Below are 13,005 nucleotides of genomic sequence, written 5' to 3' on the forward strand. Positions count from 1 at the left end.
GAAGCATCCCTCATATTCAGTAGTAATACTCTTTCCTGTACTTTCACTGCAAGTCCTACTTGCTGTTTGATTATGATTCTTCTGCCTTTATTGTCTCTTCTAATACTGGTCCCCTCTGTTCTTTAGGTAGGTTCACAGTTTCATTTCTTCTGGTCTTTATAAATTTCATTTTCCTGCCAGTCAGCAAAGGCTCCAGTTGAATACAGTGCAGAAGATCTCTGTGGTCACTTCAGTTGGTTGTGTCTTTCTTTCTTTTCTCCCCATCTCTGATCTTCTCAAACTTCTAATTCTCCTCTTCACCATAAATATTTGCTGCATCCCTGTCTTGCTGTAAATCTCCAGCAAGCTGCTGTTTGGATTTTTTAACTCATGTCCACCTCTGTGGATATTTGCTATTTCTTTGGCTGGGTTTTGTTGTCTTCTCTTACTTTGACACAGCCTTACTCAGTCCATATTTCTCCTACTTCATTCCTTCAAGTCTTGTCTGAACTTCTGCAGGGGCAGCAGCCAATGGGAAAATCCTCTCTGTTTCTCGGACAGTGAAAGCCAAAGGAGAGTAAGAGCCAAATGTGTTCTTCTGGTAGCACTGCTGCATGTCTGGGGGTCTACTCTGTATTTCACACTAGATATAATTAGCTGACAGCAGCCAGAGAAGTGGTTGTAAAGCTTTTTCATGATTTACTGGCTCCAAATGACTGTTCAGCACATGGTGTCTTGGAACTACAATAAAAGCAGTCACTATGCCTCCACAAGCCACAAGGCATGCAGCAAAATGCCTTTCTTTTCTGCAGCTCAGTGGAGGTGATGCTGGGTAGAGGCAATGCACCTTCATGCAGAAAAGGATGCACTGCTGATGGTGGTTTGCTTGCATGTCCTTTAATAACATCTGGGAAAACTGAAGCAAAAATTACCCACACAAGAAAGCGCAAACAGAAGAGTAAGATAACATGTGAGGGCTCAAGCAGGATACAACTGCAGTATAGACCCTGGTCTACAATGCTACACCAAGGTCAGGTTTAACTATTTGACATAAAACCTGAACCACTGAAATGTCAGACATTCAAATAGGACCTCATCAGAGTCACATTCAATAACTCTCTTTATTGACCCCTTTAGGGTGAAAAGGGAGAGTTGGGTGTGATGGGATTGCCAGGTACAAGAGGACCAATGGGCTCCAAGGTTTGTTAACCAAACACTGCATTTTCAGACATTGGTTTCTAATGCTCTGCTGACAGCTGCTTCCCTCACAAATTTTCTTGAAAGCATTTATCAAGGTTTATCTTTTCTAATACAGCTAAAAAATATGTTCTACATCAAGCAAGGTTACGCTGTCTGGTTGGGCTTGGCTGTGTTTTTGGCTTTTCATAAAAATGCTTTGGTATAAATTATTGTAATTTATTTTAAAAGCAAGCTCAGATATAATTGAATCCCACTAGAAAAATGGAGTTCTTAAGCATACCTGCAGCGTTAAATCATGTCTGCAGTGTTTTCCACTCGCCTCATAAGTCTGTGGAGATAATTTTGGTCCCCTACTACAACTACACATACGTACTGACAGTTGAAATAAATTATGTAATCAGCTTATTCAAATAAAGGACTGGAAAGAAGAACTGAATACCTTTGTTTATTCTATGTTTCTTTAACAGAAACTCAGTTTTATATCAATGATCACACTAGATTACTTAAGTATAACTTAAGTATGTTCAGTGGGGGAAAAAACAACAAACAAACAAACAGAGGAGGAAGATTATTGTTAAAATTATTTTATATTATTAATTGTGGCATCTAATGCTTTATTTACTCTCAGTTACATTTTATTTCACTTGTTTCAGTTTCAAAGCTTTATCAAAGCTGCTGGCTTTACCTGGCTTTTTCATAATGGCTTTTGGGCTGAATTGTCTTGCCTTTAATTCATATTTCACAGTTCTGTTTTGGTGCAATTTTAGGAGCTGTAAATATTCATTTGCATTTACATGTTGATGCAATTAATTATTTGTGCTTCGTTCTTTTTCTTCACTTCAAAGTTTGAAAGTCCGGCTTCTTGGGTGATCTTGAAAGCGAGAAGCATTAAAATATCTATCATTCCCTTTAGGGTTTTCCTGGAACTAGAGGAGAAAAGGTCAGTGTGACAACAGAATAATGTATAATTTAACATTTGGAAACACTTATGTTAAAAACAAAAGTATCTGTAGGAACGAGATTGAATTTTGATGAAATCTAAGGGTCCCACTGAGAAATGAAAACAAGTATTGAGAAGGAGCACAGTCTTGTGGCTTGGGCTGGGGTGCTGAAGAAGTGAGTTTTACATCCTCTAGACTCATGAACAAGTTGCTACAGTGAAACTCACTCCAGGTTCCCCATCTGCAGCATGGGTTAAATAATCCTTAGTTGTTGGTCTGGTTTAGTTAGGTGATACACACTTTGGCACTGAGACAGTTTGTCCTCTAAGACTCTACAGTGGGACCTGAACTGGAGAAAGAAGCCAACTGGGAAAAAAATATCAAATTTTAAAGTATTATGTCCAGGAAAGCATGTATTTAAAGTAATTGTCTGAGGAGAATGAGTCCCTTTTCATACAGTCCTTACCCTCAGTTCTGTTATGATATCAATAATGAACCATATACCTCACTCTGAAGATATTACTGTACTCTATTGACTTCAGTAATGCACTGTGGAGGAGAAATATTTTTTGCTTCTTCATGAAATGGTAGTTATTAGGCTGTTGTTCCCCTGTTATCTCTCTTCAGGGATCCAGAGGTGACAGAGGTGACAAAGGAGTCAAAGGAGACCAGGTAATTTTCTTTTCCAAATGGCTGTGAATGTGCATCTGAGGAGAAATGTACTTCTGACAGGGAAAAACAGTAGGGTCATAGAGGAAAGGAGCCTGGAAGCATCTTCCAGAGAGGGCAAGAGTGGTGAGGGAAAGCAGTGGTCCCATCTGATGTGAGGGTCATGGGGCAGCTCCACGTCCATGTGCCCCTAGCCCAGTGCTTAGGGGGACTGATGTGTCAGAGAAGGATTTTCCTGGAGGTCACCCCAGCCCCTCCTGGGCTGTGCAGTCCAGAACCATGGCAGCTTCCCAAAATGCTTTCAGCTGGTGGTATGATAATACCAGGAGGGGAAGAGGGGGAGAGGTTCATGGCTTGGGGGTTCTTTCACCTAAGAAATGAAAAGTAAACTGCTTTAGGTGCAAATGGACAAATGGCCTTCCCAGAGGTAGGGTTTGGGAGCTGTCCAGGTAGCAGAGCTGCCTGCAGACAAGAGCACAATCAGGATGGTTTTTCCAGAGAAACAGAAGCTGGCAGCAGAAGATCAGACAGAGGAGTAATGGTACCATACAAGGAGCTTTATAGTAAAATTTTGCTTATAAATCTCCACCTACTGCATTACCTGCAGTGCTGAGTCAGTTTTTAACCAATATCCACACATGGCACTTATTATCTTCCTTCCAAGGAAGGTGCTGCTTTGTCAAAGATCACTACACATTTTCTGATTATTTTTCTCCTTTGACTTTGTAGGGAGAAATTGGCTTCCCTGGAATGCTGGGACAAAAAGTAAGTGGGCATGATGTGTTGGGGAGTTGTGTTAAATGCTGAGACAGGGTCAATGAGTGGATTCAGGGCCTTCCTGGAAAGTATAAGACACTGAGGGTCTTGCTTGACTCAATGACCAGCACTGCCTGGACTTGATCAAATTCTTTAGACTTTTTAGTTTAGGAGAAAACTCTCAGATTTAACTCTTTGCCATTGTTTCTCTTTTTCCCCCAGATTGTTTGTTTAGTCATAATCTTCCTCCTGCTTAACATATCCAAACTCTTGTTTATAGATTTGTAACTGCCCTAATTGCTTGGGTTTTATTCACTTGAAACTAATAAATATTTCCTTCTTGATACTCTGAAACAAAATAGCACTACTGTAAATAGCAGTGGTAACTATGACCAGTTTTATGTTATCATTATTCTGTACTTGAAAATCAATCAAGATTCAGATGTTGGCTTATGGAAAACCTAAAGGTGGATAATTTCATGACATAATCAAATCATATCTCTGAAATTAGGAAAAGGAAATAATAGTTGCTCCTAAAGAGATTAGAAGATGAGTGAATTCACCTTCCTTTCCCTAAGCATTTTTATCACACATGCATCTTAACAGCAAAGCAAGGTATTGCCAAGGGGTCAGAGAGTTTTTCAAGCCTTGACCCCTCCAAGTCTCTAATCAGGTTTCTGATCTCATTTGGCCTCTGCCTTAAGAAAGGATTTTTCAGGGGTATGTGGGTAAATGGTGTGAGGTGGGTTTTTTTGTTTGTTTTAAAATATTTTTATAATAATTTTGGATTTCTAAGAAAGAAACGGTGCCAGAATTATCTAGAGGAATCATGTGAATGAAAGCAATGTGCATCTGTTGTCTTGGATGAGGCATAACCATGTACTCACCTCCTGCTTCCTTCCCTCTGCAACCACCAAGGGAGAGATGGGCCCGAAGGGACAGTCTGGAGTACCAGGATACAGAGGACCTATAGGAAGACCTGGAAAACGAGGCAAACAAGTAGGACCACAGTGTTTCCTCTTCCTGTGGCTCATGGCATCTGTGTGATTGTGTGGTCTAAGCTCTTGTACCCTGCCCTGTATCGCACAGGGAGTGGACAGAATTCCTGGAACACCTCACAGGCATGCACAAGCTACACAGGAGTTAAAGCCTCAGCTTTAGGGCTGGAGTCTTGTCTGCAGCATTCAGCTCCCTGCCCATGCAGCGTGGGAAAAGATGTATTTATCCTGGATTGGTAATGAGCTCATTTAATACAATTTGAGCAGACCTTGAAGGCTTCCTTTGAATCCTAAGCAACATAGAGCTACGCTCCCAGCCACACCTGATGGCTAGAGAGCTCAAAACTATGCTAGCAGAGCTATATTTTCAGACATTCAGATGAATTGTAAGGACTAGGAATTGTGTGTAAATTGGATACTGACTCCACCACTATAGCATTTCAGTGGTAAGGGCTTAGCTGGAAGTATTTTATTTGCAGTCTTGTTATGCCCGGCATGGCAAGGAGAGGCACATCCCTGCTTCACTGTTGCTCTGACTAGAACAGGTAATATCTGAAGTGATAAAATAGCCAGGGTGGGGAAAAAAAAGGGTGGGTGTTAGGGAGGAAATAATAGGTAGGAAAGTAAGGAAGGTATGTGCAATGTAAGTCTGCTTGATGACCAACAAGAAGGTTTTTTTGTCCTAGATTTGTCAGGTTTTAAAAGCTGGTGTGTGCTCTTTGCTGGTTTTGAGGGGTTTTGCTTTATTTTTTTTGTGAACTCTGCTCATCCATCCTGCCTGTGTGCTGTGGAATATCTTTCCACAGCATAAGGCAAGAGAACACGCAGCGCCTGCAGAGCAGCTTGAACGCTGTGCACTCCTTCTGTGCACAACCTTAGACATGTTGTCACCTTACACAGTGGCTTAATAAAAAAGTGGTGACATAAGTGTGTCATAAATTAAGGCAACAATCGATGCGACTAAAAGACCTATAGTCTGGCCCTAAATCGGTGTTTCCAGTCCCAAGGCTCAGTACACAAACCCCTTTCTGGTGCCCTGAAAGCAATCTTAGCATTGATTCATCATTCCCTCTCTGTAACTGGTGAACTTGGTATTTCCTTTCTTCTTTTCTAATCCTTTGAAAAAACTGGGGAGTGGCATTTTAAGGCTGTGGGTCTGGCTGCCACCTTTAAGTACTGTACCTGTCTGGCTGTTTGTTCAGCTGAGAGGATAGTTTCCACCAGCATGGGGCCATTTCCTGTCTCTTGGTACAGCTGACATGCCTAGATAAAAGCAGCTAAATTAAGCAGGTGTCACTTCCACTTCCATTTTGAGATACGTCTTGATTAGCTCACTGACTTCTTCGACTCTCCCTGCCTCTGGGGCAGGCTCTTCCTAAAAGGTAGCCAGGAGGAGGGAGTCACAAGTCACAGTCCCACAGCTGCTAACTGAGATATAACACCCAAAGCTTTATAACTTGGGAGCTGACCCTAAGCAAACCCAAGTTTAGGGTTTCAGTCTTGAGAAGGAGGAATGACTTAGGGCTTTAGATAATGCTACTTTGAAAGAAAGAACATGAATATAAATATTGTCAATGGGAAAAGCTTCTCCAAATGGCGTGGGCACATGTGAAAAATAAACAAGGCAGAAATATTGAACATCAACCCTTGCTATTATTATTTAATCCGTCAGTGCTAAGCAGGAGAGCATTAAGCAATTGTTCCTCCAAAGCAGGGGACACAAAAACCAGCTTGTTTTCAGTCAGTACACGTCCGACTGGCACCGCCTTGCCTCTGTCAAATTGCTGCGGTGTGGGGGAAAGAGATTTCCCACAGTCTTCTTTGGGGTTACAAAATCCTGGTCTGCTAGTTCTGGGTTGTGTAATGTAAGAAGTAATTAGAGATCAGCATCACTGACATTCACATAAATCCTGGAATGTTTTTATGGCTCAGAACTTACCTAATAGGATTAAACAAAGCAAATATTCAATTAATTCGTTATAGGCCATGGCAAAATCAGCCTTCCTCTGCTGAAACGGTGCAAGTGACATTCAAACGTATCCATGGGATGTAACATATTATATAACAACAATCATTTCAGCATGTATTACTATATATGCTTTGCTACTCTTAAATTAGACATGCAACCATTCATCATATGCCTTTGAATACACATTAACCTGGAATTACACCATCTTCAAGGAAATATTCTCCTTTGTCATTAAAAGAAAGCTTACATAGTAGACATCACTTTGATTATGCTAAATAATGTGTGCTGCTACATAAAAATCAAGTCGGATACTTAAACTTTAAGCTATGTAATACACTTCTGAAATATAAAGCTGAGAAATCCAAGCCTTGGAGAGTATATGAGCAGGAAGGTAAATATAGTTATTTTTAATAAGCGTCACCATATTAAATTCAGGAGCAAAAAATGAGAAGGTGTCAAACAGTTCTACGTTGAAACTTCCAAATGCCTAAGGATATGCTTGTATGAACAAGCTCCCATGAGGCAAATTAGAGCTGATTTTAGAGAATATTAGCTATTGCATGGTAACTGTGTGCAAGCCCCTCTCCCACAGGTAAATTTGAGGCATTGACTGCTTGTTTGGCTGCCAGAGGGACATCATTTATCAGCATGCTGTTGCTAAACACTAACCTGCACTTGTAAAGCCAAGCCCTCACTTGGTTTGTGATGATGTGTTAACCTAGATACACCCATGGTGAAAGTCAAGAAGATACAGGAATCCAGGCACCTCAAGCACTTCTGAAAATAGTGTGAGCTTCAAAGTCATTAGTGTGCTTCTGAAAGGCTGCACCCTAAGACTGGGAAATGTCACTGTGGAAGCCCTTGACAACTCCTCAGTGATTTTCCCCTTTCTTTCTCAGCTGCACTCACTCCTAGAGAGTTACAAGGGTTAAAAACTCATCCTTAAAAAAAGGCTATCAAATGACTGAAGTCAGAGCAGGGTGATTCCTGACTCCTCACAGGGCAGATCCCTGTGACCATTCCCATTTGGGAGCAGAAGTCCTGCCTGGGCATGCCTTTCTGTCTCCACATAGGAGAGGAGAGCACCTGTTCCCTGAGGTGGCGTCCATGAAGCTTGTGCTGCGAGCTTCTTCTGGCAAATCTCTTGGCTTTCTTAAATGGGAAGCCAGTGTTGGCTGGAAGAGGTTGTTTGTTACTAATAGTTTAGTCAGTAAATGGATGTCACTTCTTTTCTAGGGACTCAAGGGAGATGTTGGACCGGCGGGTGTCATGGGCCCACCTGGTAAGCCTGGTCCTGTTGGCCAGCCAGGCCCCCCTGGACCGTCAGGATTAGGTAAGCAGAAGATGAGGTGATGTCTCCAAGAGTGTCCCTGCTCCCCAGCCCCTCCTGACTCATCAGGCACACATAGGCTCCTCTTCACAAAGTGCTGGAGGGCTTTGTTTGCTTCTCCTTTGATGGCAAGGAGAGGATTTCTCCTGGAGGCAGGTAATGCCATCCTTGTCCATTATAAGGACTCTATACCTTACTTTAAAGCCTACTTTATGGCTTTTTATGTTTCAAATAAAACCAAAAGTAAAGCCTATGTGGTCCCTGAGGGATTTTTGTAGATGGGGATAATGAAAAGCCATCTGGTGGCCTCAGAGAGACTAGGTAATCTCCATCATCAAAGGTCTGCTTTTCCAGGTATCCTGGAAAATGCTCACCTTGTGCAGCTCTGCAAGAGAAAAACAGATGAGATCCAAGTTACAGTGGCATTAAGGAAAGAAGGAAAGAGAATGGAAGTGAAAGGACTCAGGGAAAAAAGAGCAGTGGAGAAAAACTCTCTATATAATTAAGTGCTTGAGATCTATGTTCACTGAAATCGTGTGTGTTGTAGAAATCATGAGGAAAACCTTGTAATAACTGGTAATTGTCCAGCATCAGAGCTGTGCATGCACATGAACCCTGGTCAGCTTGTGGGTCCAAACGTGGACATGAAGGACAATACATGACCCACAATGCACAGTGGCAGTGAAGCCTCAGGTAGGGTTTCTCACCCTGGATATAAACTAAAGTATCTGGAAAGAAAAGCAAAACCTTACTATTGCTTCAAAGGTACAACAGCTGTTTGTACTGCAGCCAATCTCTTCAATGTCCCCTTCCATTTTGCTTTCCCTTTTTCTTCCCTTGCTTACATCAGTGGACAGGAGGTCTCTTCTTGTGGTGGTGGGGAAATGGAACATCTGTGAAGCTGGACACAGCTTCAGAGTTTTCACATATCTCATGCCTCCCATTAAGAAGCATATTTGCTTGAGTAAATTAGCTGGAAGCTTTCAGAAGGCAGAATTTTCACCATGCTGATGAGAAGGCAGCCAGGACCTTGAGATTACTTTTTAAAGGCTTTATTCCATCCACAGAAAGTTTGTGTGTCAGGGTTGTTAATAATTTTCCTCTAGAATATGAATTCTGATCCTAAAAGACATTTCTGTAATGACTCCACTGCTTGCAGAATGAACATACTGGCTCATTGTCTAAATCTGCAGAGCAGCACATCCTTGCCAAATTTTAAAAGTCAAAAAGCAGTATTTTTTTAAATGTTTAATTAAAACATAAAAAACCTCCTGTATTTTTAGTTGTGTTTTGCTGTACAGAAACCTGTGAAACAGCATTGCTCAAGTGGTTGTACAAAGGCACAAGTCCAGTGTGTTGTAGATGCATACAGAGAATGACTCCACAAAACTTGGTGCATAGGTGCTGTAGAGTGATCTGTGTGTTCATCCTGTCCTGAATTTCTGTAGCTTCAAACAGACTGACATTTATTCTAAGCAAATGGTCTCTCTCTTCCTCTATAAAACGGGTAGAAAAATTCAAAAGGCGATCTGAAACAATACAACTGTGGTAAAAACCTAGCATCTTTCTCCTGAATTAGTGTTTCTGGTAACCCTTCGGTTCCCAGTGGATTTGGTGGGAGATGTGCCTATCTGGAAACTTGGGTAAATGCATATCTCCACCTGGCCTGTACTTTTCCCACTAAGGCTGTGTTTGTGTGTTGTGTAGTAACTTCGTAACCAGGCAACCTGGTACTCTGCTTCCCAGGGCAATTTGCAATAGGACCAAAGGGAGAACGAGGACTTCCAGGGCCTCCAGGGAGATGTCTCTGCAGAACCCCACAACATATGAGTAACCCATCATATGAGGAATCTGTGTTTGGACACAGCTACCCAAAAGTTCCCGCGGTAAGCAGGTTTTCTGGGAGGGGATGTGAGCAGTTCTTAAGTGCTTTTACTACAAGAGATGTGGTACTCACTAATTTTTTTATTTAATAGGAAGATATATGGGCAATGTGTGATTTCTAGTACCCAAAACCTCTGAGATCCAGCTGGTGAAAAAAAGTTCAGTCTCATAGATAGTTGTGTGATTGATGTGCTGAAGTGCAGCTGTTTCAAAACATCAGCAAGGCAGCAAGTATTTGGAAACCTTTTTCAAGCCTGAGGATGCTGTCTTTCATCTACTACTGTATATATATAATCTTTTGTTCTTTTTATTTCATTAAATCAAAATTCATTTTAGATTGGTCAGTAAAGTAAGCATCTCTTTCTTGGTTTTTTTTAAGACAGTGATTTCAGAATTGAATATTGTGGTCAAGCATTTCACATATACAATAGAACTTTCTCCCAAAGCACACACCCTCAACCTTGAACCGAACAGGAGTTTCCACAAACCATGAGAATCAGGTGTCTGGGCTCCTGTCTGCAGACACATTATATTGCTAATAGTACACATGATATAGCTCATTCTCATCTCTAGCCTTGAAAGCATTTTTATGAGCAAATTGGACAAAATAAAGGACAAGGCACTGGTGAAATGTGACCTAGCAACTTTTCATCACTGATTTCTTTGGGCTTTGTAACTACTTTTTATGTACTTTTCCTTCTGCTGGGCCCTGCCTTATTATTCTGTACACTGTAGCCCTTAGTCAGCAATGCAGATGCTACCTTGCTGCTGTGTGCCAGCACAGCCCAGCCACTCCACTCACGCAAGTGGAAATGGAGCCGTGTCTGGCAGTCTCTGAATGTCAATAAGCAGCAATCAGCTTTGTTAAAGCCCCATCTATCACACTGTCAGAAAGCTGTTACAGTGTGTGGAAGGGACACACTCACAACACTGCCCATTAAACTGGGTCATTGAGCTCAGCCTTTTGCACAAGTGTGTTGCAAGTCTTGTGAGCTGTGTCAGCTGCTCACTCATCCCTAGCTGTGTTGCATTAGGAAAAACGCTCCTGCTGTTTTTAAAACATACTGGTGAGAGATGAATGTGCTGAAATAAAGGTGCATTTCACATCACACTGCATGCAAAAATACATCATGTGCTTTGCAGCCTGGAGAACTCACAGGAAAAAGTATAAGGCTCACACTAAAATGTGTAGGTCTTATTACCCTCCTTCTCCATCAGGCACAGTTTCATACCCGATCTTAAAAGATAGCAATGAGTGTGTAAGCATCTAAAATACCATACACTGTCCCTAGGAGCCCCCAAGTGCCATTTTGTTGCCAGGAACGTGGGATGGCAAAAAGGCAAGGCTTAGCTCTGGAAATGAAGCACTTCCAGAGCAGCAGTCCTTGTTTTCCTGCCTGCCCCATTTGTTTTACTCCCTCAAGTGTAAAGAGCAGGAGCTTAAACATCACTGTTGTTTATTCTGTTCAGATCCCCATGTAGCAGCTTTGAAGCCTGTCTTGGACCACTTGTCAGCTCTTGTCATGGTTTTATAGCTGCACATGGAAAAGATCCAGAGATGGTGCTCTCTGCCCTGGCCCCGAGGTTTGCCAAAGCAGCACATCCTCAGCACCATCACCCACTGCACCCAGCTGCTCCTCCAGTGCCAGCACAGCCAGAGGAGGGCAGAGGCTGGGGAACAAAGTGCTGTTTTTCTGTCACTGGCTTAGATTCATTCACTTTTTTCAATCTTGTGTAATTTCAAAGGCTGATATCAGTTGAGACAGCACAGTTCTGCTATTGATTTCAAGAGAAATTGGAGCTCTGGGGCAGGGCCATGAGCTCCTGAACACAATTACAGAATCAGTTCTGTACGGGCATCCTGTTCCCTTGCTTTCTTTCAGTCAAGCTGAAGGCATTTTTATTCAATGCTTCCTTAATGAAAATGGCCTTTGTCCAGGGTTATGGGAATATTCTACTATGTAAAAATTTCAGGGTAACTTGTTTTTAAAAGAGCCAATTCTGTTTATGCTGGTGAGAATCAGACTCAGCCCTAAATCCATTTTGCTCAGAAGCACTCTGTTTGCTTTTTCTTAATTTAAAAATGGCTTGAATCTTGCAAAAATTAAATAGATTAAGATGCTGAAGGAAGAGATTATTTCCTAATGCCTCTTACATCCAATTTCATTGATCAAGACAATAAAAAAATGGGTAAGAGAGCAGCTTGTCCTAATTTTACCATTTGAACTAAATTTTTTTTTCAGTGTAATTGAAGACTTGGCTTTAGACCGTAGTGTATGCATATAAAGAAACATGCATTTTAGTGCCATTTAAGTCTAAAGAAAGCACAAAGTGGTAAAAGTTAAGTGAAGGTTGTATTGAGCCATGCATTATTTATTTTGTAGCCACAAACGTGCCTAAAAAGTTATAGTCAATCCACAAAAAGCACTTATGCCTATTTGGATTTTGTACTTGTTTCAGCATCAAACCATTTGAACACCAGAAAGTTCTTCTCAGCAGTGATTGTGCACCAGTATTTGTATGATTTTTATCTGTGGATGTGCATTTCAAAATAGGGGCCATTGGAGCCATAGTTAGGTGCTCATGAAACACCATTCTTTCCGTGGGTGCAGGTTCTCACCTCCTCTGTTTCTGAAGACAACTAAACCATTTTTCTGTGTGATTATTTACCTATTTGAAGATACATATGGCGAAACTAGATTCTGTGACACTCCAAAAGGCTTCTTGAAAAAATTACCAATCACCTCTTTTTCTGTGCCCCAGATATTTGTGGTGAATAATCAAGAAGAATTGGACCAGTTAAACACCAAAAATGCCTTAGCTTTTAGAAGAGATCAGAGATCTTTGTATTTCAAGGATACCTTTGGATGGCTGCCAGTCCAGGTGAAAATATGACTGTGGTCTCAGAAAATTCGTGAGTGTATGTTTCATTTTGAAATACAGAACATACTTCTGTACTTAAGGTGTCATACAGAATCAATTAAGCAAATGGGGGGAAAGCTCATTTTTGAACACTGCCACAATTGTACATATTTCTCTGAATTTTGTTCACAGGAGTCTTAACTACTGAGGCATTAACTCAGCAGTGGTGCAGGTTTTGCTAACCTCCCTGTTAACCAGGTTCCACTGTGAGCAAACTGGAGCAGAGCTCAGGGAATTACGGTAGTAAAGAGAGTTTTTATTTAATACAAAATAAGGCAAAACTCACCAGGGTACAAAGCTGCAGAACAAAAACCCTTCAAACCAAACTCACATATTTCCTCCTGGCTCCAAGGAGCT

General features: G+C 41.4%; 1 protein-coding gene across 2 annotated transcripts in view; it reads left to right on the forward strand.

Annotated features, from left to right (window-relative positions):
- The window catches only part of COLQ (collagen like tail subunit of asymmetric acetylcholinesterase), a 41,598-nt gene that overhangs the window by 20,621 nt on the left and 7,972 nt on the right, over window positions 1-13,005 (forward strand). The window contains exons 7-14 of one of the 2 annotated variants that reach the window (XM_017732161.1): window positions 1,117-1,179; window positions 2,093-2,119; window positions 2,748-2,792; window positions 3,519-3,554; window positions 4,464-4,544; window positions 7,749-7,845; window positions 9,589-9,728; window positions 12,490-12,609. In XM_017732161.1, coding sequence (XP_017587650.1) covers window positions 1,117-1,179; window positions 2,093-2,119; window positions 2,748-2,792; window positions 3,519-3,554; window positions 4,464-4,544; window positions 7,749-7,845; window positions 9,589-9,728; window positions 12,490-12,609 — 609 coding nt within the window. The remainder of the gene's footprint in view (window positions 1-1,116; window positions 1,180-2,092; window positions 2,120-2,747; window positions 2,793-3,518; window positions 3,555-4,463; window positions 4,545-7,748; window positions 7,846-9,588; window positions 9,729-12,489; window positions 12,610-13,005) is intronic. The other variant, XM_017732162.1, reaches the window with a different exon arrangement.

Source organism: Corvus brachyrhynchos, unplaced genomic scaffold (genome assembly GCF_000691975.1).
Source record: "Corvus brachyrhynchos isolate BGI_N302 unplaced genomic scaffold, ASM69197v1 scaffold53, whole genome shotgun sequence".
In the NCBI taxonomy this organism is placed as follows: Eukaryota; Metazoa; Chordata; class Aves; order Passeriformes; family Corvidae; genus Corvus; species Corvus brachyrhynchos.